At 49.7% G+C, this 26,280-nt stretch overlaps 1 protein-coding gene across 1 annotated transcript in view; it reads right to left on the minus strand.

Annotated features, from left to right (window-relative positions):
* Window positions 1–13,818: 13,818 nt before the first annotated feature.
* Window positions 13,819–26,280, minus strand: part of LOC144940634 (cytochrome P450 2B11-like) — a 30,021-nt gene continuing 17,559 nt past the window's right edge. The window contains exons 6-9 of the mRNA XM_078866934.1: window positions 23,089–23,230; window positions 19,105–19,292; window positions 17,785–17,926; window positions 13,819–14,015 (exon numbers count right to left, since the gene is read on the minus strand). Coding sequence (XP_078723060.1) covers window positions 13,819–14,015; window positions 17,785–17,926; window positions 19,105–19,292; window positions 23,089–23,230 — 669 coding nt within the window. The remainder of the gene's footprint in view (window positions 14,016–17,784; window positions 17,927–19,104; window positions 19,293–23,088; window positions 23,231–26,280) is intronic.

Here is a 26,280-nt window from a genome sequence, read left to right on the forward strand (position 1 = left end):
TTCAACCTAGAGTTTTCAATCGAGAAGGAAATTAGTTTTCAACATGTGGGTACAAATGGGCATTCAGCTTGCTACTACCTGGTAAAATAAAAAATTGTAATCATAGGGTGGATGCTGAGAATATGTGTAGGAGGAAGAGTGGGCGATTAAAAGAGCCCAGTGGCCAGGCATGCGAAGTGAAGGGTTCACGATCGTGCTTCAGCGTTTGGATGTGGAGTTGCATGTTCACCGTTATGCAGCACACAGACAGCGGTTGACGGTGCACGTTATTCAAATAAACCCACCCTACGCTGAGAGAGACGTTTGCGAGTCAGTCACCATGATCGTCGCAGCGGTCGTTTGCATGTGCGTCACAGTGCTGATGTTGGACGCAGCACAATCGCGGTATGGCTCAATACAGGGTGGCCCAAAAGTCAAGACACAGGGTTATTTCATTTTTTAACAATGTCATTAAAAGTTTGTTTATCTTCAAGTTAACACTTTACCTGTTATCCTACTCGAATTGTAAATGTGGGTTTACTGAACTAGTAACTAATTGACGTGTTTTATTTACGTGAAAAACCTTACCAATTGGCTGTGGCAGGTGGTGGCGCGTTTAACGACACATAGAGATGAATCCCTGCAGTCACGAAAGCTTTAATTCGAAATTTAACGACACATAGTTACGCGATATAACCCAAAAAAAACTATTTTTGAAGGAGAGAAAATCCACCGGCCCTACGTACTTTTAAATAATCTAGATTGAGATACTCTTCCTCAGGAGTCTTGAACTAATTTCTTTGGAACTGATTTTTGTGTTTAGATTTAAACGTGCATACAGCTCCAGCGGCTTCCTAATATTGGAAGCAAGAGCGTTCCAGACGGCTGCAGAAGCGCATCTGAAAGCGTGTGATGCGGTGACCACCCTCTTTGTTTGATGGCTAAGCCAAAACCCGCGTGATGGTTTATGCTGCTTGATGAGATCAGCGAGGTGCTGTGGTTCACTTGTGGCAAGCACTTTGTGGGTAATGAGTGCAATGTATTCGTTCGGCAACCGGAAATAACCAACTAGATGGATTGTATTTTCCACATACAGTTTAAGATAAGGTAGGCATCGGTATCAGAATTCAGGGCTGATGATCGTGTTGAGGACAAGTTCTGTTTGACAATCATTATTTTGAGGTAGTTATCAAAGTGGTGTCCTACTCAAATGAGCATTGAACCCAGAGCCGGAGGTGTAAAATCCACATTCCCATGACAGGGGTGAGTCTGTCCATTGGACAACCACTGTTGACTTTCCTACAAACCAGTACCGATTTTATCTACCCTGGAGTGGTGATGAGATGATTCAGCTCCCCAGGAATTGAACTTGCAACCTTCCGATTGTGAGACATCTCGCTCTACCGCCTACAGCACCGTAGTTGAGGGGGGAGGGAATTTGAGTTTATTAATATTACAACAAAGATATTTTTTGTAGCCTAAACAGACTATTGGGGCAAGTGCTGTTAGCGATCACCTATGAAGGCCGAAACAGTACATGAGGGAGTGGGTGGCCAGCACCACGCCCGGCCACCTTTGTATCCCCAGTGGCGATGTTTACCCACTGCACCCGGTACTCATTTGAAGCTGAGTCGACCTAGGGAGGCCCAGTGCCAGTTCAGATATTCGTCACTGGTGTTAGCCGTGATCGGGAATCGAACCGGGGTCGCCGGGTTTGTAGCGTGGAACGCTCACCGCTACACTACCGCTCCCTCCCACACACACACTACCACTGCTACACACACACTACCACTATACCTACGCTACCGCTCCCCCACACACACACTACCACTATACTTACACTACCACTGCTACACACACACTCCCACTATACTTACACTCCCACTGCTACACACACACTACCACTATACTGTACTTACACTACCGCTTACACACAACAACAACAACCACTATTCGCCACTAAGTGGCGGTGATGTTACCACGACGCTTGTGCCAGGCCATGAGCACCTTGAGGCCACGTGAAGTGTCGAACGCCCGCTGGCAGGAGGTCACGGGGCAGACCCAGGTGCCACGGGTCGACTGACTGAGATGACCGAGATAACTGGCTGATGCACCACCTGTGCCCCCTACTGTGCCAACTTGCTGTGCTTTAGCCACCCGGCGCTCCGCTCGTTGTTGTGAGCGTCGCTCCTCCGCCCTCCGTTGTTGCTGGAGGACGACTGCCTCCAACTGCCCAGTAGCGTCCTTCACGAGCCTCCTCCACTGAGGCCGATCTTGACACCGCTGGTACCAGTCATCAGCAAGTCCACTCAGCTCCACGTCCTCCTGTACCACATCACTCCATTTCTTCTCTAACCCGTGCCGCGCCCGTTTAGCCCCCTCGATCCGGCCGAACAAAAGCTGTTTCGGCATGCGGTGGCTGGGCATGCGGGCTACATGACCCAGCCAACGCAGCCTTGCCTGCCAGAAGAGCTCACCGATGGAACTTTGCCCAGATCTTTCAAGGATTTGTGAGCTCCTCACACAATCTAGCCTGGTTAAACCCAGGATGGATCGTAGGCAGGCCAGCCTAAATATTTCTAACCGGCGAAGATGCTCCATTAGGGGGGTCCACGTTTCGCAAGCGTAGCGAAGGGAGGGAATGACTGTGGCCGAGAAGACCTGAAGCTTCGTGCGGAGCGACAGACCAGGTAGCTTCCACACAGCGTTACGCAACCGATGAAAAGATATTGCTGCTCGACTGATTCAGAGTGAAGACCTCTGCTGTTAAACTGGAGCCGGTCATAAGCACACTGCCCAGGTATGGGAAACTTTCCACTCTTTCCACAACTGCCCCATCACCGATTGTGAGTTGTGTGGGTGGAGTGTCCGATGGTACAAAATACCCAGGCAGGTGCTTAGTTTTGGTAGGGCTGATGGTAAGACTCTTTGGTTCTTTCGGTAAAGTCACGTATAAAGATAAAATAATTAATTAAATAATTGCATACGACGTTTCGATTGCAACACAAACAATCATCATCAGGTATAAATAAAATAGCAACAAAAATCTAACCAGAAAACTATAGACAGACATATAAGCAGATAGATATCACCAAGATACATAGAGAGAGAGAGAGCAACACATAGGCACACAGAGAGAGAGAGCGTCTCTGTGACGAGGCCTTAAATAGAGAGAGGGAGGCGGGGGTGGAGAGAGGGAGGGGGTTAGAAAAAATTAGCATGTCAATGGGTAGGACGACGGGTGGTAAAGTAAGCAAGCTTGAAAATTAGGAGAACGGGAGAGAGACATTAAATTAAAAAACCTAGCAATATATTGAAATGTAATGTAATGCAACACAGAGAGTCGGTCAACACACAATTAACGCATAGCCTGGTCGATTATGTATTTCAAAGATTGCTAAGTTAGAATTTAAGTGTGAAAATTCCAAAGAGAGACAAAACACAAAACACGAGGAACGGAGACACACAGACAGAGCAGAACATAAGAACGACAAAAACGAGTGGAGACAGAAAAAGTACACTAAATACACAGGCAGAGAGAGAAAACAAAAAACCCAGAGAGAGAGAAAAAGATCAACTTAAAACTTCCCCGTAGAAGTGTATTTAGTGTACTTTTTCTGTCTCCACTCGTTTTTTGTCGTTCTTATGTTCTGCTCTGTCTGTGTGTCTCCGTTCCTCGTGTTTTGTGTTTTGTCTCTCTTTGGAATTTTCACACCTAAATTCTAACTTAGCAATCTTTGAAATACGTAATCGACCAGGCTATGCGTTAATTGTGTGTTGACCGACTCTATGTGTTGCATTACATTACATTTCGATATTTTGCTAGGTTTTTTAATTTAATGTGTCTCTCTCCTGTTCTAATTTTCAAGCTTTCTTACTTTACCACCCGTCGTCCTACCCATTGACATGCTAATTTTCTCTAACCCCCTCCCTCTCTCCGCCCCTGCCCCCTTCTCTCTATTTAAGGCCTCGTCACAGAGACGCTCTCTCTGTGTGCCTATGTGTTGCTCTCTCTCTATGTATCTTGGTGATATCTGTCTGCTTATATGTCTGTCTATAGTTTTCTGGTTAGATTTGTATTGCTATTTTATTTATACCTGATGATGATTGCTTGTGTTGCAATCGAAACATCGTATGCTATTATTTAATTTATTATTTTATCTTTATACGTGGCTTTACCGAAAAAACCAAAGAGTAATTCCTGCAGTCACGAAAGCTCCAAAATTAAGCCTGATGGTAAGACCCCACCTCTTAGTGTCTCGCTCCAGTCTCAGCAGCAGCGTCTCCAACTCCTCCACTGAATGAGCAGCTATTACCAAATCATCGGCATACATAACGTGGTTGACCAATAGGGAGCCATCCCTTGATCGCACCCGGGAATCGATCAGCCTCCCATTGTCTGTACCAAATGGAAATTCCCCCGGTACAGCTATTGAAGGTTTCACGAACTACGGGGTCAAATTATATGTTAAATGATGTGGGAGCCAGAGGACATCCCTGCCGCACCCCGAGGTGTACAGGGAATGGCTCTGACTCCCAGCCACGTAGTTTTACCCGGTCCCGCTCATCATCATGAAGGTACTTAATGATCATGAGCAGAACAACCCAGTGCCCAGTCCTACTGATAGTATCATAGGCCTTGACCAGGTCAATCAAGCAGAGATGTAGGTCTTGTTGGAATTCCCTACACCTCTGCTGTAGCAGACGGACAGAAAATATGGCATCTGTGCAGGACCGCCCTTTCCTGAAACCGCATTGGGGCTCTGCAAGCCTCTCCTCAGCGTGCCTAGCAAGGCGATGTGGAATAATCCTTGCCAGGACCTTTCCCGTCACACTGAGGAGTGAGATGCCTCTGTAGTTGTTACAGTCTGTGCGGTCCCCCTTCTTAAAGAGGGGGACCACCAGGGCATCCTTCCAATCCTGCGGAACCCGTCTAGTGGTCCAGACTGTTGTTATCATGTCATATAGGGCAGTCTGTGCACAAACGTTACCCTCCCTCAGCATTTCGCTTGGGAGATCATCTCTGCCCGGTGCCTTTCCTGGTCTCAGACTCCGGATCGCCTTCAGTACTTCCTCAACAGATGGCACCTCAGCCAGCCACTCACAGGGGGTGACCTCTTCCAATATTTGAGGCACCGCAGCCTCAGCAGGGTTATCCCCACTTTGTGCCATGATGTTTTCCTGGCTGAGGGATTTCCCCTCCCCCAGGACCTCAGAAATGCTCAGCAAATCTGCAAACCTGTTCCTGGGGGTCGGAGATTGGATTACCGTTTTTTCCCCTAATGATGGAAATAGGTGTGGCGCTGCAGGTTACTTTTTTGATGGAGTTAAATAGTGATTTGTGATCGCGGGCCACTGAGGCAGACTCTATCTCCATCTCCTCAGCAACCCGCGACCACCACCCATCCTTGCAGCGCCTTACGGCTCTCTGAACCTCCGAGCGAAGGCTGCGGTAAACCTCCTCATTCTCTGACGTGGGATGCTGTAGCCGATGAGAGTGGGCCTGTCGCTTTTTCTCAACTAACCTGAACACCTCCTTTGTCAGCCAGGGTTTCTGGGGAGGTCTGGACTGCGTACCCAAAGCAGCAATTGCAGCTGCATGAGTCACAGTAATAAACCTCGCCCATTTACCCTCGACATCAGGAGGAGTGGGGGACAATGCCAACCCCAGCGGCAAGCCATGATGAAATTCTCGCTTGCAACTTTCATCGGCTAACTGAGACCAGGCCACTTTTGGTTGGAATGGGGTCCTGGGTGTACACCCGCCACCGGAGTGGAAGAATGGCAGGCGCATCTTACAGATGACTAGTCGATGGTCAGAGGGCAGATCAGCTCCACGGTAGGTCCTGGTGTCAAGGACATGTGCTCGCATCCGCTGATCCGTCACTATGTAGTCCAGCAGATGTTCTTGCTTGGACCCGGCATGCATCCATGATGTTGTGTGGTTGCGCCGATGCCGGAAGAGCGTGTTGGTAATTATAAGCCCATGGGCTGCAGAAAAATCTAGCAGCCTCCTACCGTTGTTATTGAGCTGATCTGGCCCATGCCTTCCAATCACTCCAGACCAGGTGTCAGCATCATGACCAACTCGGGCATTGAAGTCATCCAACAAGATGACTCTGTACCGTGTGGCCACTTTAGCCAGCACCTGTGACAGGAGGTCATAGAAGGCATCTGACTCATGGGCTTTGCCTGCATCCCTCCACGGATGTTCATCTTCGATGGGGGCATAAGTAACCATGACCACCACTCGTCGCCTCCGGTTGATGGGAAGGCAAACCCAAAGTATCCTGGGGCTTACAGCTTCCCACACCTCACCGCCACGCTCCCACGCCCCCTTCATTCTTTTGTTCAGAAGAAGAGCCACACCCTGTTGTTTGGCAGTCTCCTGTCCCGAGTGGAGGACTGTCCACCCCTCATGGTGGCAGGAGCCACAACCGGTCCACCGGACCTCCTGAATTCCACAGAGATCCAGGCAGTACCGGTCCAGCTCCCGACAAAGGAGTGGCAGCCTCTCCTCCGCAGTGAGCGTTCGAACATTCCACGTGGCCATCCGAAATGGTTTTTAGTTGTTTCTGGAGGAGCCCCGAGGGTGAAGATTCAATTTCCTGGCTCCGCCAATTGGGGTTTGGCCAGGAGACGTCATAGACGCCTGTTCCCACGGGGCCTCCGGCACAAGCTTATTAGTTACATATTTTTGTTAAAGTCGTGGTTTCTTGGTAATGAATTGAAGGTGGAGGGGTTACCAGCCCCTCGCACCCGTCCAGAGCCCCCGTTTAGCCACTGGGGTGGTCACAGACGCCATTAGGGGAGAGGGCCAATGGGCATTGGCCCTCCCTCCATAGCAATGTCCACAACATTGTTGCCCGTCCGGCACCGCGAGGAGGTAGGGGGTTGTTTTGCCGGATGGACTATATACACACACACTACCACACACATACACTACCATTATACCTACACTCCCACTGCTACACACACACATACACACATATACAGTGAGGGAAGAAAGTATTTGATCCCCTGCTGATTTTGTAAGTTTGCCCACTGACAAAGAAATGATCAGTCTATAATTGTAATGGTAGGTTTATTTGAACAGTGAGAGACAGCATAACAACAAAATCCAGAAAAACGCATGTCAAAAATGTTATACATTGATTTGAATTTTAATGAGGGAAATAAGTATTTGACCCCTCTGCAAAACATGACTTAGTACTTGGTGGCAAAACCCTTGTTGGCAATCACAGAGGTCAGACGTTTTTGTAGTTGACCACCAGGTTTGCACACATCTCAGGAGGGATTTTGTCCCACTCCTCTTTGCAGATATTCTCCAAGTCATTAAGGTTTCGAGGCTGACGTTTGGCAACTCGAACCTTCAGCTCCCTTCACAGATTTTCTATGGGATTAAGGTCTGGAGACTGGCTAGGCCACTCCAGGACCTTAATGTGCTTTCTTCTTGAGCCACTCCTTTGTTGCCTTGGCCGTGTGTTTTGGGTCATTGTCATGCTGGAATACCCATCCATGACCCATTTTCAATGCCCTGGCTGAGGGAAGGAGGTTCTCACCCAAGATTTGACGGTACATGTCCCTTTGATGCGGTGAAGTTGTCCTGTCCCCTTAGCAGAAAAACACCCCCAAAGCATAATTTTTCCACCTCCATGTTTGACGGTGGGGATGGTGTTCTTGGGGTCATAGGCAGCATTCCTCCTCCTCCAAACACGGCGAGGTGAGTTGATGCCAAAGAGCTCCATTTTGGTCTCATCTGACCACAACACTTTCACCCAGTTGTCCTCTGAATCATTCAGATGTTCATTGGCAAACCAGACGGGCATGTATATGTGCTTTCTTGAGCAGGGGGACCTTGCGGGCGCTGCAGGATTTCAGTCCTTCACGGCGTAGTGTGTTACCAACTGTTTTCTTGGTGACTATGGTCCCAACTGCCTTGAGATCATTGACAAGATCCTCCCGTGTAGTTCTGGGCTGATTCCTCACCATTCTCATGATCATTGCAACTCCACGAAGTGAGATCTTGCATGGAGCCCCAGGCCGAGGGAGATTGACAGTTCTTTTGTGTTTCTTCCATTTGCGAATAATCGCACCAACTGTTGTCACCTTCTCACCAAGCTGCTTTGCGATGGTCTTGTAGCCCATTCCAGCCTTGTGTAGGTCTACAATCTTGCTAATCTCAGCTCTTTACCTGTATAAAAGACACCTGGGAGCCAGAAATCTTTCTGATTGAGAGGGGGTCAAATACTTATTTCCCTCATTAAAATGCAAATAAATGTATAACATTTTTGACATGCGTTTTTCTGGATTTTGTTGTTGTTATGCTGTCTCTCACTGTTCAATTAAACCTACCATTAAAATTATAGACTGATCATTTATTTGTCAGTGGACAAACGTACAAAATCAGCAGGGGATCAAATACTTTTTTCCCTCACTGTACACACACACTAGTTGTGGACTGGCTTTGGCACAATCCTTGCTGCGGCAGACAGCGTCTACAATAAATGTCAATCAAGTCGATTATTTAACAACTAGCCTTTTGCCCATCCCACCTGCCGTGAGGAACTCGTGGAGGCTGTGAAGGGTCTTGAACTTTACCATTTCTTTTATTTTCTTTGATGCTGCTAATCCTGCAAAATGCACGGGTATAAGTAGTACTAATCACATACCTGCATTTCCCATATCCCCTCCCTTTGATGCTGCTAATCCTGCATAATGCACGGGCATAAGTAGTACTAATCACATACCTGCATTTCCCATATGCCCTCCCTTTGATGCTGCTAATCCTGCATAATGCACGGGTATAAGTAGTACTAATCACATACCTGCATTTCCCATATCCCCTCCCTTTGATGCTGCTAATCCTGCATAATGCACGGGCATAAGTAGTACTAATGACATACCTGCATTTCCCATATCCCCTCCCTTTGATGCTGCTAATCCTGCATAATGCACGGGCATAAGTAGTACTAATCACATACCTGCATTTCCCATAAATATGCTAAATTCCTCTTGATATGCACATTTTTGTCAAGGCGCCCTTTCCCCCCCTTCCAACCCAGCTTATATATATGCTCCAAGCACGTGTGCTGTTTCATTCAGACGCTGTCGCCTCGACAGACCTGGTTTTCACCTGAGGACGGCTGCTTGCGTTGTGGCCAAAACGTCGTGAGAATTATTTTATTATGTTTCATTTTTATTATTTTATTACTTCCTTTCTACGTGACTTTACCGAAAGAACCAAGAAGATTTACCATTTCTTCTTTGTTGGTCAGCTGGCGGTACTGGTACTCGTAATCGCGAGCCAATTCGTCGTAGAATTTATCCCAGAGAGCCTTCGTATCTGCTGGCATGGAATACAGCAGAATGGTAGCGAAGAGTTGACGAAGCTGGTACGGCATCTGAAAGAGCGAGGCTTCTTCCAGACACGCAACCCATTCGCGATCGCTCTCAAGGTAGCCTGCTCGCATGGCTGCTTCCAGCGGTTTGTTTTGTTTTATTTTCTTCGTAACGCACCATCCATATGCGCTCCACCATCCACCATGCCCTTGCATCGCAAAGACACAGCTCCGGTGTGCGTCAGCGAGTGTGCGCCATCCACAGTGACATTGGTCAGCAATTGCACCGTTCCGATCGCACACAGGTTGGCCCCTGCATCCTCCGTCTGTATTTACACACACAGACAGATCCGCTATGGGGCCACCTATTTTTTCCTCATAAAAAATGTATTTAGTTGGTGTTTTTACATTTACGTATTGCCATTGTCGGTGTTTTACGTATGCATCAGATTTTTGGGTTCCTCACATATGGTATCAGAGGTGTGGGTCACTCTCAATCGACCAATAACGGGGATCGTTTCAGTTATGACAGCTTGCAGATAGAAACATTGCATGATCGTATACTAATAATGACAGAATTTGTACCTCAGTGGAGGGCATCCCCCACCCGGCGCTTCTTACCGGTACTGTGAGACTTACAAATCCAGACCTCTCCTCCTCCTGAACCGTTCACAATACCCTGTGGTAGTACCATAATCATCTCAATAAAGCGATCACTTTCCAATGCCCATTTTGATCCCGGGAGTTACCCGGGTGGTGTCACACTGTACTCATTGATTTAGCATGTCGCAAATTCCGATATGGCTTGTGCAACGGCCAGAGAGTGACAGCAGCGGGGGCCGGGCTGCAAGCTTTTTAGACAGTATTACATTTAAAAGTGCATGGAATTGGCACTCCAAAACATGATAAATGTACAGTAACGCCAACTGCATCCGTGGCAAACATGATACGCGGACACGTGCTGCATATTATGCAACACATGCCCTTACCAGCAGCAGCATGCACAACATCTGAATTACACAACCGAAGTAGACAGCAAGCCGTCCATGGAGACGTGATCAACGTCAATACATAATAATGCTAATAAGCCGGATAAACCAAAAAATACCCATTGTACCCATCAAACAGTCAGCTGGGTTGCCCCATGGGGGTATTGACCTATGTGCGAAACTGTAGGGGGCGCTAAGCAACTGGCCGTGGTCCCGGCAGGTGAAGCTGCCAGCTTAGTCCGCTAAGACTCACTGTATAGCGACCCCTGCCTACTCGTAAGGTAAAGTTGTTTGGGGACTCCACTAATCGCAGCACGCAGCACCCATTTTTTACGTAAATATACGTAATATTAGCGTAACTACCATTCGCACACTTGCATACACACCACACTCACACAGCACAGGGTCTGCGCCCACAGTGCACTGCAGCACTGCGGCGCAGACCTTGCCAAACCTATGCTATCGCTCTCTTCCGGGCGTGTTAATTATTTATTTTTATCGAATCAAAGTGAGCTGTGGCTTTTTGCCGGCTGTTTTATTTTCATCGAATCAGAGCGAGCTGTTTGGGCGGGTCCGTAAATAAATTAACGTCCAGATACGCACGCAGACGACCAAACCAGCGTAACAGCCACTGAAATATACATCACAAAATGTGCGCCGACACAACTACACACTGTACAACCGCTCAAACACAACTAAAAACATGCACAACGACAACAACACGAACAACCACAAAAAAAGACAAAAACACAACTGTCTAGATTTAAAACGAATGTCTTTGTAACTGCTTTTGGTGTTTAGTTGTCTTTCTCCCGCACCTCCGATTACCACAGTTGGCTATATACGGTGCGAAAGAAGTTCAACGTACATACATATGTAAGGATGGTGCGTGGCCTGGTGGCCGTGAGTAATGATTGCAGTGATGAGGACAGGCAAGGTCAAGTGAGGTAACTGGATGAGGAGTCACCGCGGGGGGAGGGAGTAACCTGCGAGGTGCAAGCGAGGCTAGGAAAAACTCTTGACAGAAGAGGGTTCGGGAATAGGGGCGTGGCCCAGCCGAAGTGAGATATAAGGGAGTGCGTAGCGGGGCTCGGGGCTGCCGTGGGGATTCGGGGTCCGGACCGTCGTCGCTGTGGATTGCCCTCATGTTCTTGGAAGGCTGGGAAAGAAGTTATATATCTTCGCCGTGGCTACTATATAGACGACTCCTATATAGTCAGATATATAGTGAATGTCATGTTGCAGCTACATAGTCACCCAGTTGTATATAGTCAACCTGCGTCCACCTGATAACGTCATCGAGTCGGGTGGACTATTTATATAATAAATATACATGTATATATATATAACTTAATCAAGACTGCGTGTTTCAGTGCTACACTACACATACATAGACTCGCACAGAGACTCAGACTCACACAGAGACCCATAATTTGTTGTCCTTCCCCTGCACCTCCGATTAGCACGGTTGGTTATGTACGGTGCCAAAGAAGTTAAACGTACATAGATTAAAACAACTACAAAGACGGAGGCCGTTTTACAGTTCGCCTTTAATGCTTCTATTTTACTCAGTGTAGTGGACACTCTCCTGACCAACACGCAGATACAAGTGTAATGGGTTCGAATTTAGGTGCACACAACTTCTTGGAAGGCAACACTATTTATTACTGAACACAACAGTTAACTCTAACATTACGCATAGGGTGGTGACCACCGACCTACTCTAGCTAACACACACTTCTCTAACTCTCAGATACTCTAGCGTGACCCAGCCAGGTGGGCTACTGGCAGGTCCGCTGACTGGAGGCTTGACTCTTCTTGGCGTCTTCACGAGGCATCTTCATTCTTGATACGGGCAGCCTCGAACCTCGTGAGGAGGCTGCTTATATGGGCCTCGGCGTGCCCAGGTCCCACCTCGGCCACGCCTCCCTTCAAGAACCCTCTCGAAGCCCCCCTGCTGTCCACGTGCTCCCCGAGGTGCACCCTGGGCCCCCGGCCCCCACTGAGATCCGGTCACGTGTCCAGCCGGGGTCACAGAGAGTGCCACGACCTCACACCATGCCCGTGGACTCCCGAGTCCAGAACCGGCCATGACGTCATTCCCGCCTCCTGCCGGGATGGCGCCGTGTGTGTGTAGACCCGCGTGGTAGTGACGCTCCCCCGCATAGTAACGTCCCACGTGTGCATGATTACACAGTAGTGATGCTACAATAACTACATAAGTACGGGGTTCCAGTAGTCCTTTCACTCCACCTCCGGCACACATGTTTCCCTCCTTCATTCACATCTTTCTCCACACAGCTCCCTCCTTCAGCCACAGCTCTCTCCACACACAGCTTCCTCCTTCATCATCAGCTCCCTCTTTCATCCACAGCTCCCTCCTTAATCCACATGTATCTCCTCACACGGCTCCCTCCATCCACAACTATCTCCACATCTCCCTCCATCCACAGCTCTCTCCACACACAGCTCCCTCCATCCACAGCTCTTTTCACACAGATTCTTCCTTCATCCACAGCTCCCTCCACACAGCTCCCTCCTTCGTCCACAGCTCCCTCCTCCATTGACAGTTCCCTCCTTCACCCACAGCTCTCTCCACACACAGCTCCCTCCATCCACAGCTTTCTCCACAGACAGTTCCCTCCTTCATCCACAGCTCCCTCCATTGACAGCTCTCTCCACACACAGCTCCCTCCTTCATCCACAGCTCCCTCCACAGTTCTCTTCCTCCTCTCACGTCCCCCTCCCGTCAAAATGCATAACTGTTACAAAAGCGGTTGATCGTGAATGGCGATGGTGATGGCTGCTTCAGTTTTGAGTTGAGGGGGCCTATGGGAGTGATGCTGTGAACATCTGGAGATGCTGCCAGGGAGTGGGTGAAGCGGACATGGTATGAGGATAATGATGAGCACCACAGCAACAGAGCCACATTTAATATTTCTCCGGTGGAGTTGGTGGGCAGCACATTCAAGACTGAACAAAGACAAAGATCCCACGTATAGCCTGTAACAGACTTGGGGCAAGTGCTGTTAGCGAGCAGCACCTATGAAGGCCGGCACGGCACACTATGGGGTGGGTGGCCAGCACCACGCCTGGCCACCTTTGTCTCCACAGTGACGAATTTACTGCACCAGGTACTCATTTGAGACTCAGTCGACCTAGGGGAGGCCCAGGACCAGATCATATAATCGTCACTGGTGTTGGCCGTGAGCGGGAATTGAACTCGGGTCGCCGGGTTCGTTGAGCAGCGCGCTAACCACTACACTACTGCTCCCCATATTCAAGACTAAACACACAGGCACAGACACACAAGTCGCTATTTGCAACTCAAATTTAATCACGCGCTATTCATTAACAGCGGAGAATATTGTTTTCTTTGCACTCGTCACAGAATATTGGTGTGCACTCGATTATTACCACGTGACTTCTTCCCCCAATCACAACGTCAGATTCACGAGAAATTAAAACGCGGAAATCTACACATACATATATACGTATTGACTGATCAATTAAGAAAATGTGGACTGGGCGCGTCTGATGGCACGTAGCATGCAGCGTTTGGGACGCAAGACGAATCCCGGCTGAGGTGTTAGGTCAGGCAAGGGGCCCTCAGCGGGAGCTTGAAAGGAAAATGTGCGCAGGAGGGAGGCGAAGAAGATGAAGCTCTCCGTAATGGCGAGGCTCTCTCCCAGGCATGCCCGGAGCCCTGGTGGAGCAAAGCAGCATTCTATTATTATTACAACTTGTGACGAGGTCAAAGAGAATCCCACCCCCATCGGCGGAGTTTGTGGGGGGGTGGGGGGGGGCAACGTCCTGCCAAAACTGGATACCTTTATTAGATTATTTTCAGTAGTTTACATATAAACATTAAAAAAATAATTATATGCCTCCGCGATTCCTAACGTGAGGGACTAAGCTAACCCCCCAAATATAGAAGTCACACTGCGCCTATGTTTGGTGCGTTTTGTGAGAGTGGGAGTTGGAGCATTGCCCATGCATGTTAGAAAAGGTGATGAGAGTCTGAGCGTGGCTCATTCCACTTAAGGCTCCCCAGAGCTTGATCCCTGCTAGATTATGCAAATAGAAATGCGGTAGGGGGTATAAAAGGCAACGTAGAACACTCCGAGAAGAGCTGGAGAAATGAAGGCCTCGTGCATCAGACACGAGCCACCAGCAGGAAGGCCTGATCATCTGCCAGAGTGTGGGAGCAACCCCACCCGAGGCTGCGAGAGGGGGCCCAAGCAGTGCCGACCCCGGATGCTGAGAGTGCCAGATCTGGGGCTGTGAGTGGGCTGCACTGGAGAGGGAGGTGTGTGTGGGGGGGGGGGTTGCAGTGTCCGCTGCTAAAGTGTGGGGATGCGCCACACCAGGAGCTAAATGGAGGCTCCATTAACCGAGTTGGGAAAAGATCATGCCAGGAGGGGTGAATGCTCTCTATATTTTAGTGGTTCTTAACCTTTACTGCAGCCTTGCCACCCCTTTGGTTCACAATCGTTAAGTAAAGTATAATGTCAATAACTACATAGGTTTGATGAAACAAAGTAGTTGTACTTACGTGCCCGTGCTTAATTTGTGTTTCGATAATTTACCGTCATATCTCGCATCCCACAGAAAGGGCATATCGCACCCCCGGTTAAGAACTGCTGCTCTATAGGCCAGGGGAGCCTCATCCACTTGTGTGGGGGGGGGACCTAAGCACTGTTGACAAAGGGCTGTGAGTTGCAATGCACCCCGGTGCTCAGTGTGTGCTGTGGGTTGTTGTGTGCTGTGGGGTGGGTTCGGTCAGTCGGTCACTCTGGGGTACTGATTGTGGATGATAATTTTCGGGGATGTACAGCCTCGTCGCTTGTTGTCAAGCGCTGCGAAGGTTACCGACACATGAGTCGATGGATAACACGCATGCAACAACCCGTCATAAGGATTTCAAAACCCAATACGTGAAGCGTGCTGAGTTATTCCTTCTAACGGGGGACCACACCACCCCAACCCACACCAAACAATATTCCGATTACTTTACATCACCGCACAAACTCATACGTTTACTGAAAAGGGCCTGTAGGCCGAAACGTCGAGATCTTTATCTGTCACAGTGACCACTTGTCTTGACATTTTACTGGAACGATTCTTTTGATGTGGAGCTACTTCTTTCCAGCCAGATTAGTGATCAATCTAGACGATCGTTTTCGGCTAGTAAACGAGCGGTGAGATCACGTTCAACTCCGCAGACAGCAGCCGATAGTTCTAGATTTGAAGCTTTCGTGACTGCAAGGATTCATATTCTTAGGTTTTTTGGTAAAGTCACGTAGGGAAAACAAATTAATTTATTTATTTATTTTACTTTTATTAATTAAAATTTTTTACCTACGTGACTTTACCGAAAAAACCTAAGAATAAGCAGCCGATAGCTTAAGGCAGTTGGCGAACTATGCGACTGCAACAGAACGCAGACGACACCGCCCAATCCCTCGGCACATAACAAACGTCTCTTGCCCGTCCCGGCTCCAATACTTCTTCCAGTTTATACAGTTGTATTGGGTTCACTTGAGAGACACACTTGACTTAGGAGGCAACACGTTAATTCTATGACCACAATGGGGTAACTACATAAACGTAACGGGATAACTATATTGCGGTAACCACCACAAGGTAACTCCATAACCAGGTCAGGTCAGTAACACGCATGCAACGTGGGCCTGACCCACGATGCCGAGCGTGAAGACCGAAGAGACGTAACACGGCGGGTTCCATTCCAGTGGACAGCCTGGATCGGACCTCAGGATCTCCCTTTATTGCCCCTCAGCGTGGCCTGCCTCCGCCTCGCCCACGCCCCCTTCTAGAACTCACTAGAACACTCTGGACCTTATATCACATGTTCCTTCTGTCACCTTTGGCCCACATCCTTACCCTGTCCTGTCACGTGCCCTTGCCAGCCAATCGGGGTGCTACTTCCTCACATTCTCTCTGCCCGCCGCGAGAACCATTCTCCTTAGGGACCATTTACCATGGCATAGCACACCCTGCTGGCAGAGAGGGTTAATTACACTCCAGTTCTCCTCTCCAGAAGAAACTGGCGCTGGGCACCTCAGTGTCCCCAATATACGTAAATACACAGTTGATTATAATTTATCCGGTGCGTGATTATTATCCGGCTGCATACTTGTCAACCTTTTCTCAGTGCCTATCTTATTACAGACCAATTAAGATATTATTGGTCACCGAGTGCCCTTATAAATCTCAAGGTTCATCCTACAACGTCCCATCACAAGGGAGATACACAAACAAATAGACAAAAAAATGGTTTTGCCCGTATTAAAACGGCTGCACGCGGTATGGACCTGAAGACTAAATTTCACTGTACAAGAATATGGGTAAACCGTATGGGTTGACAGCCATGAGGTTGCTTCCAACATTCGGCCGATCTGGCAAAACCAGAAAAACCGCTACAAAGGCTGTTACCAGTCTGGCGATTGTCCAACACAATCATGGTTGTGTTGAAACAAGAGCGTAGTACTACGTACATCACCCCTTGCAGAGTCTTCGAGATTAAGAGTGGTAAATACGTTACAGTAAATACCTTTAACAGTAGGATATTTATTTGTGTCTATTTGTATGTTTATTTATGCCAATTTCACATAGTACATGTGTAGTAGTTTAATGCGCCAAGGTGGCTAATTGTACACACGTGTGGGTTGGGAACAGTGGGGTCGAATCGGGACATACTGCTGTTGCTGGGGGCCAACGAGTGAGTCGGAGACGGCCCGTTAGGCAATTATGATGCAGGGCAGTGATTGGCCGGTTGTTGTTGTTGAGTACAAGGTGGCGCCTCCAAGTCTGGGAATGGAGACAGGTGGCAGTGGGGGGGGGGGGCGCGGGGCGTAAGGGGGGATGCCAACTAATGTGCTGGGAGCTGGACGGAGTAGGTCGGGGGAGAAGAAGAATAAGCATAGAGTAGCAGTGGAGAGGAAGAAGAAGCATAGAGTAGCAGTGGAGAAGAAGTGTAGGGTAGCAGTGGAGTGGAAGAAGACATATAGGGTAGCAGTAGAGACGGAGAAGCTGAACGAGAGAGATAGTAGGAGTAAGACGCAGAAGCCGAGAGACAGCAGCAATGGCTGGAGTGGGATGGGGAAGCAGAGAAGGGAGTCGGGAGAGACGGAGAGAGAGAGGGAGGAACGGAGCGAGCGAGGAACGAAGCGAGCGAGGCCGGCGGGGTGCGGCGAGCGAGCGAAGAACGCGTTAAAGGATGGTGGCAAATTGTGCTGTGTTGGACAAATAAAGTGACGACAGAAAAGGAAGAAGTTGTCCACGTAAAGTTCAGCACTAAATATATACACAACACCTAAAAACATTACGTTATGCAAGAATAGGCAAAAATAATCTATTTAAATAATGATGATTCTGGATTATCCGGTGCCCCCTTCCCCCCCCGAAGCCGCCGGATAATCGACTGTGTATATTTAAATAAGAGTAACATGTACCTGCAGAGAAGGGCAAGGCGGCTTCTCTTTTACGGAACTTGCCACTCGTGTCAAGGAAGTGGTTCGGGTTGAACTCAAAGGGCGCCTCCCACTGCGATGGGTCCTTGAGCACCGAGTGGAGCATAGGGATCACGTACGTGCCCTGTGGGGCCCAGGGAACAGCGGTCAAAATCTCCCCCGCACCACCGATTTTAGCACGGGTTTGACAAAGTACGGTGCGAGAAGTTTAAAACGTACACAATGGTACGGGTATGTATAAATCACCGCACACGTGTTGCATCCGGAGTCTCGCAAACCATTTTAAGTGACTGGCAGAGGTTTGCGGTTCCAAGGCGGACGGCCACCCTGGTAATTATTACCGTGGGTGGTGTAATAACCGCATCAATAGTGCACAATGTCCGATCCACAGTGGATATTAAAGATCGCGAGATGTCGTTGGAAATGTGGAGGCCATTGTGTTGTCGGCGCCAGGGGTCAAAAAGTTCCAAATTCAAGAAATGACCCCCCCTCCCCCAAACTAATTAATCATTCGAGGATTACCCGAAGAAGTCCTCACTACCTCGTGGCAAGCTGAATACCCGTTTGCAGGGCAGTTACTGTCACCTTGTACAGATTGAAAACTAATTTCCCTCTCGATTAAAAACACTAGGTTGAAAACTCATTCTTTCGAACTGATTTTTGTTTTTAGTTTGTTGTCCCCCCCCCCCGCACCTCCAGTTATATTTTTTGTTAAACTTTTAATTTTATTTTACCAGGTAAAGCCCACTATTGAGCTCTGTAGCTCTTTTTCAGGTGCGACCTGGCAATCACAAATGATAGCGCAACGAAGTGGCTTATCACGTGGAAATGTACAGCAGCCAAATACTCTAAACGCGTTTTTCTAAATGTGGAATGAAAACCCGGAAGACCTGGAGAAAAATCCATGCGACCACGGGGAGAGAGAGACACGCAGATTCCAAAAATACAGGTGTCAGGCTTGGTTGGGATCGAACCCACGACGTCCTGTATACCAGGCAAGGTAGTTAACATCTCGCCACCACGTCCGGTGCGGAATATGTTCAATATGCATACATAGGGACAGCTGTCACTCGGTGTGCCCTTTCAAAAGCTTGAGGTGTGATGTTAGCTGCTCTCATGCTGCGGCGTAAAGGATGCAATATAAAAACAAATATTTGTCCTCATTTTATGACTGCGAAAAATGTTTCATACATTCTAAATTGTATGTCTGCTCGCTATTCCTCTTTCTTGTTTGGGAATGTGTAGAATATAACAGGCTACCATAACATAGAGAGGGGCAGGGGGAATTGTACGGCGACGAACCTTTGGAAGGAAGTATCCCTGGAATGTTGTGTCGGAGGTCGTCGCGTGCATCAAGTTTGTGGGTACAAAGGAAGAAAATCGCAAGACCTCGTGGACCACGGCGTTTGTGAAGGGCATGACATTCCGGTCGGCATACGTCAACCTCCGCGATGGACCCACTGCATTGTCGATCTCCTCGTGAACTCGCGCTGCAGATGGAATGCAGGGAAACAGCTATGAGCGTGCATATTGAACATTAGTTTTTTTTACTTTACATGATTTATAGGAGCATAATTCGTAAGGTCTGATTTCCGTACGAATAGTGTGGGCACCTCCGATTAGCACGGTTGGCTACGTACGATGCGAAAAAAGTTCAACATACATACTATTGTGACGGAACATCCATGGCTTAGAGATTAATGCGCGCGGTCATTTTAGGCGAGATTGAGCTGCGATAGACCGAACGTTGCACGCGTTGGGATGTTGCGTGCGTGGTCACTCAAAGAGCAGGCAGAATTTACCACCACCTTGCTCACCATTGGGTCGGACTCGCAAGTTGTGCAGGGGAAAGTGCTCACACCGCAAAAGTCATTCATTTGCTCGCTCACCATTGGTCAATTGTGCTTGCTCTTCGAATATAACAACCTGAACGTTGATGCAGAGCTCCGATTTAAAGCAATTTGGTGGGCAAGCCCGATGTAATTGCTTAAGTGTGGAGTGGCCCTCCCATTGACTAGGGATGGCTTGGGGCTATGTTTATAATTAAGGCAGAGGACGTGGTCACACCAGCAGCTACTGTACTTACAATGGAGGCCAGCTGGACTTCCAGCTAGACTTCCAGCTCGACTGTCAGCTGCACTACCAGCTGCAATACCAGCTAGACTACCCGCTGGACTTCCGGCTGAACTTCCAGCTGAACTACCAGTTGGACTATCAACTGCACTTCCAAGCTGGAATACCAGCTGCACTGCCAGTTGCACTATCCAGTTGTACTACCAGCTGCACTACCAGCCGGACTAACAGCTGCACTACCAGCCGGACTAACAGCTGCACTACTATCTGCAGTGGAGACTGAAGGCGAGTGTAGTCGGTTCACCAGCTACAGGCAACTGTCACAATTTATGCTGAGTAAATTCCTACGTTCCCTTTATCAATTACACAAAACAATAGAAGTAAGTGGAGATAGGTGAGTGATGCATTCTTGAGTGTGGAAGGGCAGACAGTGGATCACGGAAGCACCGGCCGCGGCGATCCACGTGTAATGTAGCACTCAGAGACGCTGTCTTGCTTAAGTTTTATTTTAATATTTATTATATATTAGTCCACCCGACTCGATGACATGTTATCAGGTGGACACAGGTTGACTAAATACAACTGGGTGACTGTAGCTGCTACACGATGTTCACTATATAGCTGACTAACTATATAGGAGCCGTCGATGTAGAAGCCACGGCGAAGATAAACAACTTCTTTCTCAGCCTTCCAAGATGATGAGGGCAATCCACCCTTTCTCCGCGCTGCCTTTTATTTCCCCTCGGCTCTGCCACGCCCCTTTTCCCGAATTTTTTCCTTTGCCTCACTATAACACCTCAGGGGTTCCATCTCTACCCCTGAGTTGACTCCTCACCCAGTTACTTCACTTGACCTTGCCTGTTCTCATCGCTGCAATCATTATTTACGGCCACCTAGGCCCCGTACTGTCCTTGTTAATGTAAGGGCGAAAAACCAAGCAGTAATCACAGGCTGGCACACGATTGGCCGCACGGTACGATGCGACCCTGGGCTGCTGAAGTCAGGGGGATAAAAAGGGGGGCCCAGGGGTTGTTTAAAAAAGTTAATGTTAAACATCTTGCCCGTCAAGACCCCCCTGCCCATTCTGCCTTCTTCAGTAGCTCGCAGCATCCGTGTGACGCCTGTGAGTGCCACTACGAGGCAGTGTTCGGCAAGGCTTTCTCGTCCTCTTCCCTCCGCCTCTCACAGCGTGCACGGGACGCCGTGAATACAGCTACGAGGTATGTGTAGTAGGATGTTTGAGTGACTGGGTGCGTAGGCAGCAGTAGGCTCGGCTTTTCTCGCAAGATACTCCTTCTGGGTAGGGGCGGCTGGGCAGCTTACTGTAAAGCGACTGCATGTGCAAGCTGAGTCCTGAACGCACGGCGAGCAGCCCCCTTTTGTTAGCGGGGGGGGGGGGGGGGGCACGGTGTGCACGGACATGCACGTTAAGAGTTAACCGCCTGCAGGTGGAAGTGTGCGGTTGCCGCAGCGCAGCTGATAGCTAGTTAATCGCTCGCAGATGATAGAACGGTGTGCGGCCCCTCTGTTCACGACAGCTGTGGTATGCACGGGCGTGTGTTTTAACCCCGTGCGGCTCAGAGGCCAGCAGCATGAGCATGTCCCTCAGAGAGGGTGCTAGCGGGTGGGGATCCATCACTCGGTCGGCGGGGGCCCGGCGGGAGCCGACTGACCTGGTGGAGGAGGGAGCGGAATGGGCGGACGTCGCGCCCCACCTGCCCAGCGAGGGCGGCGGGGTGTACATCGGGCCCCACACATGTTCTCCCTGTGGTCATATGGATTCTTCTCTGGGTGCTCCGGGGTTTCCCTCCACATTTATAAACATGCGTTTAGAGTATTTGGCTGCTATAAATGTCCATGCGATGATAAGCCAATTTGTTGGGCTCTCATCTGTGGCCAGGTCGCTTCTGAATAAGAGCTACATAGCTTTGTGCAGGCCTTACATTTCGATCGCAACACAAGCAATCGTCATCAGGTGGGACAACCACAGCAAGAAAAAACTGCTGAAGTAGGCGAGAGATCTGCCGTGGCACGAGGTTATATAGGACTCGGCAGTAGGGGGGGAGAGAGGAGGTGGGGGGAGAGAGGGGGGGCGGGGCAGAAAGTGGACCCCGCGGCAGCACTAGAGAGATCGGCCTTGTGACCATCTTTTACTTATTGAGGCTGTGCCACCTGGATTCTCTCTTTTTGAGATGCCATGATCCTCAGGTCGTGGTGGCGGCCTTGCACTTATCGGCGCTAATTCTACTATGCTGCATCCACTATTCAACTCACGGTATATCTTTTGAATACCTAGCGCTTGAATGGAAAATTACACAGTCTCTTCGGATTGTGCTAGTTATCGCCCACCAAAGCTGTCTCTCCTTTCCTTGAAAGATTTCACAGTTATTCTCCATGCTCTGCCCCCTCTACGACCGGATACTGTTGCTTGGCGATTTAAATACCCATGTTGATTAGCCATCTAATCCTTTTGCCAGGGACTTTCTGGCAACTCTTGATGTGTTGAGTTTCATTCAGCATGTTCAGGGACCTACCCATTCCCATGGTGATACTCTGGATCTGGTTTGCTCTACTGCTGTTCACGTGAATAATATATCTGTGTTCGATGTGGGTCTATCTGACCATTCTACAGTGTCCTTTGAAATGTCCTTATTTTGCCTTGCTCCTTCCTATAGTCAGATCTCCTTTCGGAATTTTAAATCCATTTGTCCAGCTGACCTTACTGATGCTTTATATCTCTCGGTTTTATCTGAGTCCAATCTACTCCCTATTGATGAGGCTGTGCTTGAGTATAACTTTTCACTCTCTGATAGTCTGGATTCCATGACTCCCCGTAGGTCCGGATTAATTTCAGCCACCCATCCCCTTGGTATTCACCAGAGCTACAGACCCTTTAGTTCAAAGCTCGTCAATCTGAACAGTTTTGGCGGAAAGGCCTCACTTCATCGTCTTCGGTTTAAGCAATCGTTATTTGTGCAGAATCAATCTCCCCCACCCCATGATTTGAAAAATGTGGAATGGGGTTTATTTTAGGTGAAAGCAGTTATAACTGGGCATTGGACCCACAACTTTCTAATTATGAACATTGTGCTCTTTAACTACTGTATATATAATCCAACCAGATCCTCCTGAAAAAAAATAAGAGACAATAAGTGGATCATTCTTCATTGCAATACATTTTTTTATTTTACCGCCAACTATTTTCAGACTTACTCTGTATGTCGGGGTGTTTCACCATGAGGTAGAGAGCCCATTGGAGCAATGTGGAGGTTGTTTCGGTACCTGCTTGAAACAGGTTGATTACCGAGATGCAAAGGGATTTTTCACAAAACGATGAATCGGCTTTTCTGGACTCCTGAAAAATGTAATGGAATATATAGTTAGAAATATAGTGTGGTATAGTATCTGCATCGTCAATGTTAATATTCCCCTCGGCTACTAGAGTAGACCCATAGTTACTATTCACGTACGCGGCAGATTCGGCCTCTGGGATGTGTGGAGCGCCAGTCTGCTCCACTATTTCCAACCAATGCTAATTTAGAGGCGGAGTTAGGCTAATTTCACCACCACCACAATGTGATGCCATCGTGACGCATTCCCCACCCGACTGATGGTTTAACACGTAGCCTTTCGAGACAAATATTATCCATAATAGGGGTTTTTGGGTTATATCGCATAACTATAAATGTTGGTACTGGATATCCATTGTAATTTATTTGCATACATTACCCCCCCCCCCCCCACATCTGGCCTTTGCACCTGATTGGCTTACAGTGACGACATCACATTTATCCCTCTATTTAAGACCGTAACAGGAGGAGGATTTCTCCACAATTCTGGCTATCGCCTGACGATTCTAGTTGTAATTACTGGCGAAACGTTGTACTCTAATTGTAAATTATATGGGTTTACTCTCCAACACACCGGTGTGATGTACTAGTGTAGAGGAGAAGTGTGGGTATCCCATGAGGAGGCGAGCGGAAGGAGATGCGAACGCGTTGAGAGTCATGTGGGGCCAAGGATGACGTAATATTACGGGTTACGTAAGGGGCTTTTGGATGGCGCATGCGAGAAGGTGGGCAGTACCGAGCTGGGGGGAGGAGCCGCCCAAAGGGATTCTTAAGGGGGACCCCGGGACGGGGGCGGGGTCGTCGTTGGGGGCCAGGGTAAGGAGCGGCTGGAAGAGGGTCTCTCTCCTCGTCGCAGAGCGATGTTGGCTGATCCCCCGTTCCGGGCAGACGAGTGAGAGAGCTGAGGGGATAGCCGGGGTAGGCTCTAAATAGTTACTAAGTGTCCGGGTGAAGGACCGAGACAGAGTGCACCTACACTGGTGTGAGTGTAGTGGTGGTATTGACGTGCGCCGACTGTGACAGTGATGGATCACGGGGCGGCGCGGGGTGCGGGGTTGGGCACGCGTTGTGGGCGTGGTGTGGACGCGCGCGCCGGGAGTGACAGATGACGAGGCGGCGCGGAGTGAGTGGTGAGGCACGATGAGATGTGGGAAAAGAGGATCGTAGCCAGCGCCCGGCGATTGGTCGAATAAGTGGGTGCTCGCAGCGACGTCCGCAGGTGGGGTATAAAGGGGGACGCGCGAGAGCACTCGGGGAGAGTTACCCAGTTGAAGACCCGAAGACGGAGCTGAAGACCTAGTGAAGCCGAGTAGCTCAGTGGCGTTAGTCGCCGAGTAGCTAAGTGGATGTTGGTCATCCGAGTAGCTCAGTGGCGTTAGTCGCCGAGTAGCTAAGTGGATGTTGGTCATCCGAGTAGCTCAGTGGGCGTTAGTCGCCAAGTAGCTAAGTGGGTGTTTGTCACCCGAGTACTAAGTGGATGTTGGTCATCCGAGTAGCTCAGTGGCGTTAGTCGCCAAGTAGCTAAGAGGATGTTGGTCATCCGAGTAGCTCAGTGGGCGTTAGTCGCCAAGTAGCTAAGTGGGTGTTTGTCACCCGAGTACTAAGTGGATGTTGGTCATCCGAGTAACTCAGTGGGCGTTAGTCGCCAAGTAGCTAAGTGGGTGTTTGTCACCCGAGTACTAAGTGGATGTTGGTCATCCGAGTAGCTCAGTGGGCGTTAGTCGCCAAGTAGCTAAGTGGGTGTTTGTCACCCGAGATACAAAGTAGGTGTTAGTCACCTGTAACCAAGTTTGATAAAATAAAGAGTGTGTTACCCGTGAAGTCGTCTCCCGTGGAGTTACTACATTACAACTGGCGTCAGAAGTAAACCTGTCTTCAAGAAGTATGGACACAAGGAAGACTACCCGTACCCACGAGCGAGGTCGGGATGACGACGGCGTACCGGGGACACCGACCTCGGGAGTAGAGGACGAGGAGTTGCCGCCGATGCAGCACTTCGCGGTGATGGCCGACGCTCCGCTTGCCTCCGACACCGGCCTCCAGGACACGCACGCCCGCTTGGCGGAGTTGCTACTCGCCGCCGCCGCTGTCTTGGCCGACATCTCCGTTCCGGCGAGCGGAAAAACGGCTGCGGGGGTCGTGGAGGAAGCGACGGTGGAGGATTCCCGCCAAAGGGCGCTTCGCGCCAAAAGCCTGGAAGTTGCCGCCGTTTTTGGGGGGCCGCCACCGATTGGCGGGAAAGACGGACGCCACGTGGCCGGACACCTCCGCGCAGCGCAGCCCACGTCATCGGCGCGCCGGAGCCCTCCATTTTGCGCCTGACAACCGAGCCGACATTTTACACAACTCCAGCGGAGCGCGGGAAAATCTCTCCGACGTCGACGACGATCGGGTCCTCCAGCAAAGATTGCCCGCGCTGTCGGCGTTCAAGGCGGATGGGGGCGACTGGGGAGCCTTCCAACGAAGGTTCCTCGCTCATCAGGAGATGTCGGGGTGGTCCGACACCACTGCCCTGCGTGCGTTGCCAGCGATGCTTGACGACGACGCGCTTGCAGCCTTCACATCTGCTGCAAGGTCGTCCCGCTCTACGCTCCAGGCCGCACTACACCTGATGGCGAAGGTGTTCGGGCCGCCCTCCACGTGCCGCCACCAGTTCTACGATCGGCGGAAGGTGGCTGGGGAAACGACGCTAGCCTACCGCACGGCACTGCTCGCCTTGGCGGACGCGGCTTTTCCCCGCATGGATAAGGAGGGGAAGGACGCCATGATGACGGAGCAGCTGCTGGTGTTGGCCCACGAGTTGGGGGTCCCCATCAACGTGGCAGACGAGATGGAGATCTGCTCCCTGGCGATCGCCACGAGCATTCACGCGTACGAGGTCCTCAAACGCAAGCCGGGGGTCGTCTGCAAATGGCCGGGGAATGCGGCACTGGCCGCCACGATCGCCGAACCTCAGCCAGCTGCAGTGCAGGAGCGGGGCTTCGCTGCATCGTGTCCGGGGGAGTGGAGAACGGGAGGTCGTTCGCCCACACGTTCGCCCCGCAAGCTGGAGCAA

Source organism: Lampetra fluviatilis, chromosome 1 (genome assembly GCF_964198595.1).
Source record: "Lampetra fluviatilis chromosome 1, kcLamFluv1.1, whole genome shotgun sequence".
Lineage (NCBI taxonomy): Eukaryota > Metazoa > Chordata > Hyperoartia > Petromyzontiformes > Petromyzontidae > Lampetra > Lampetra fluviatilis.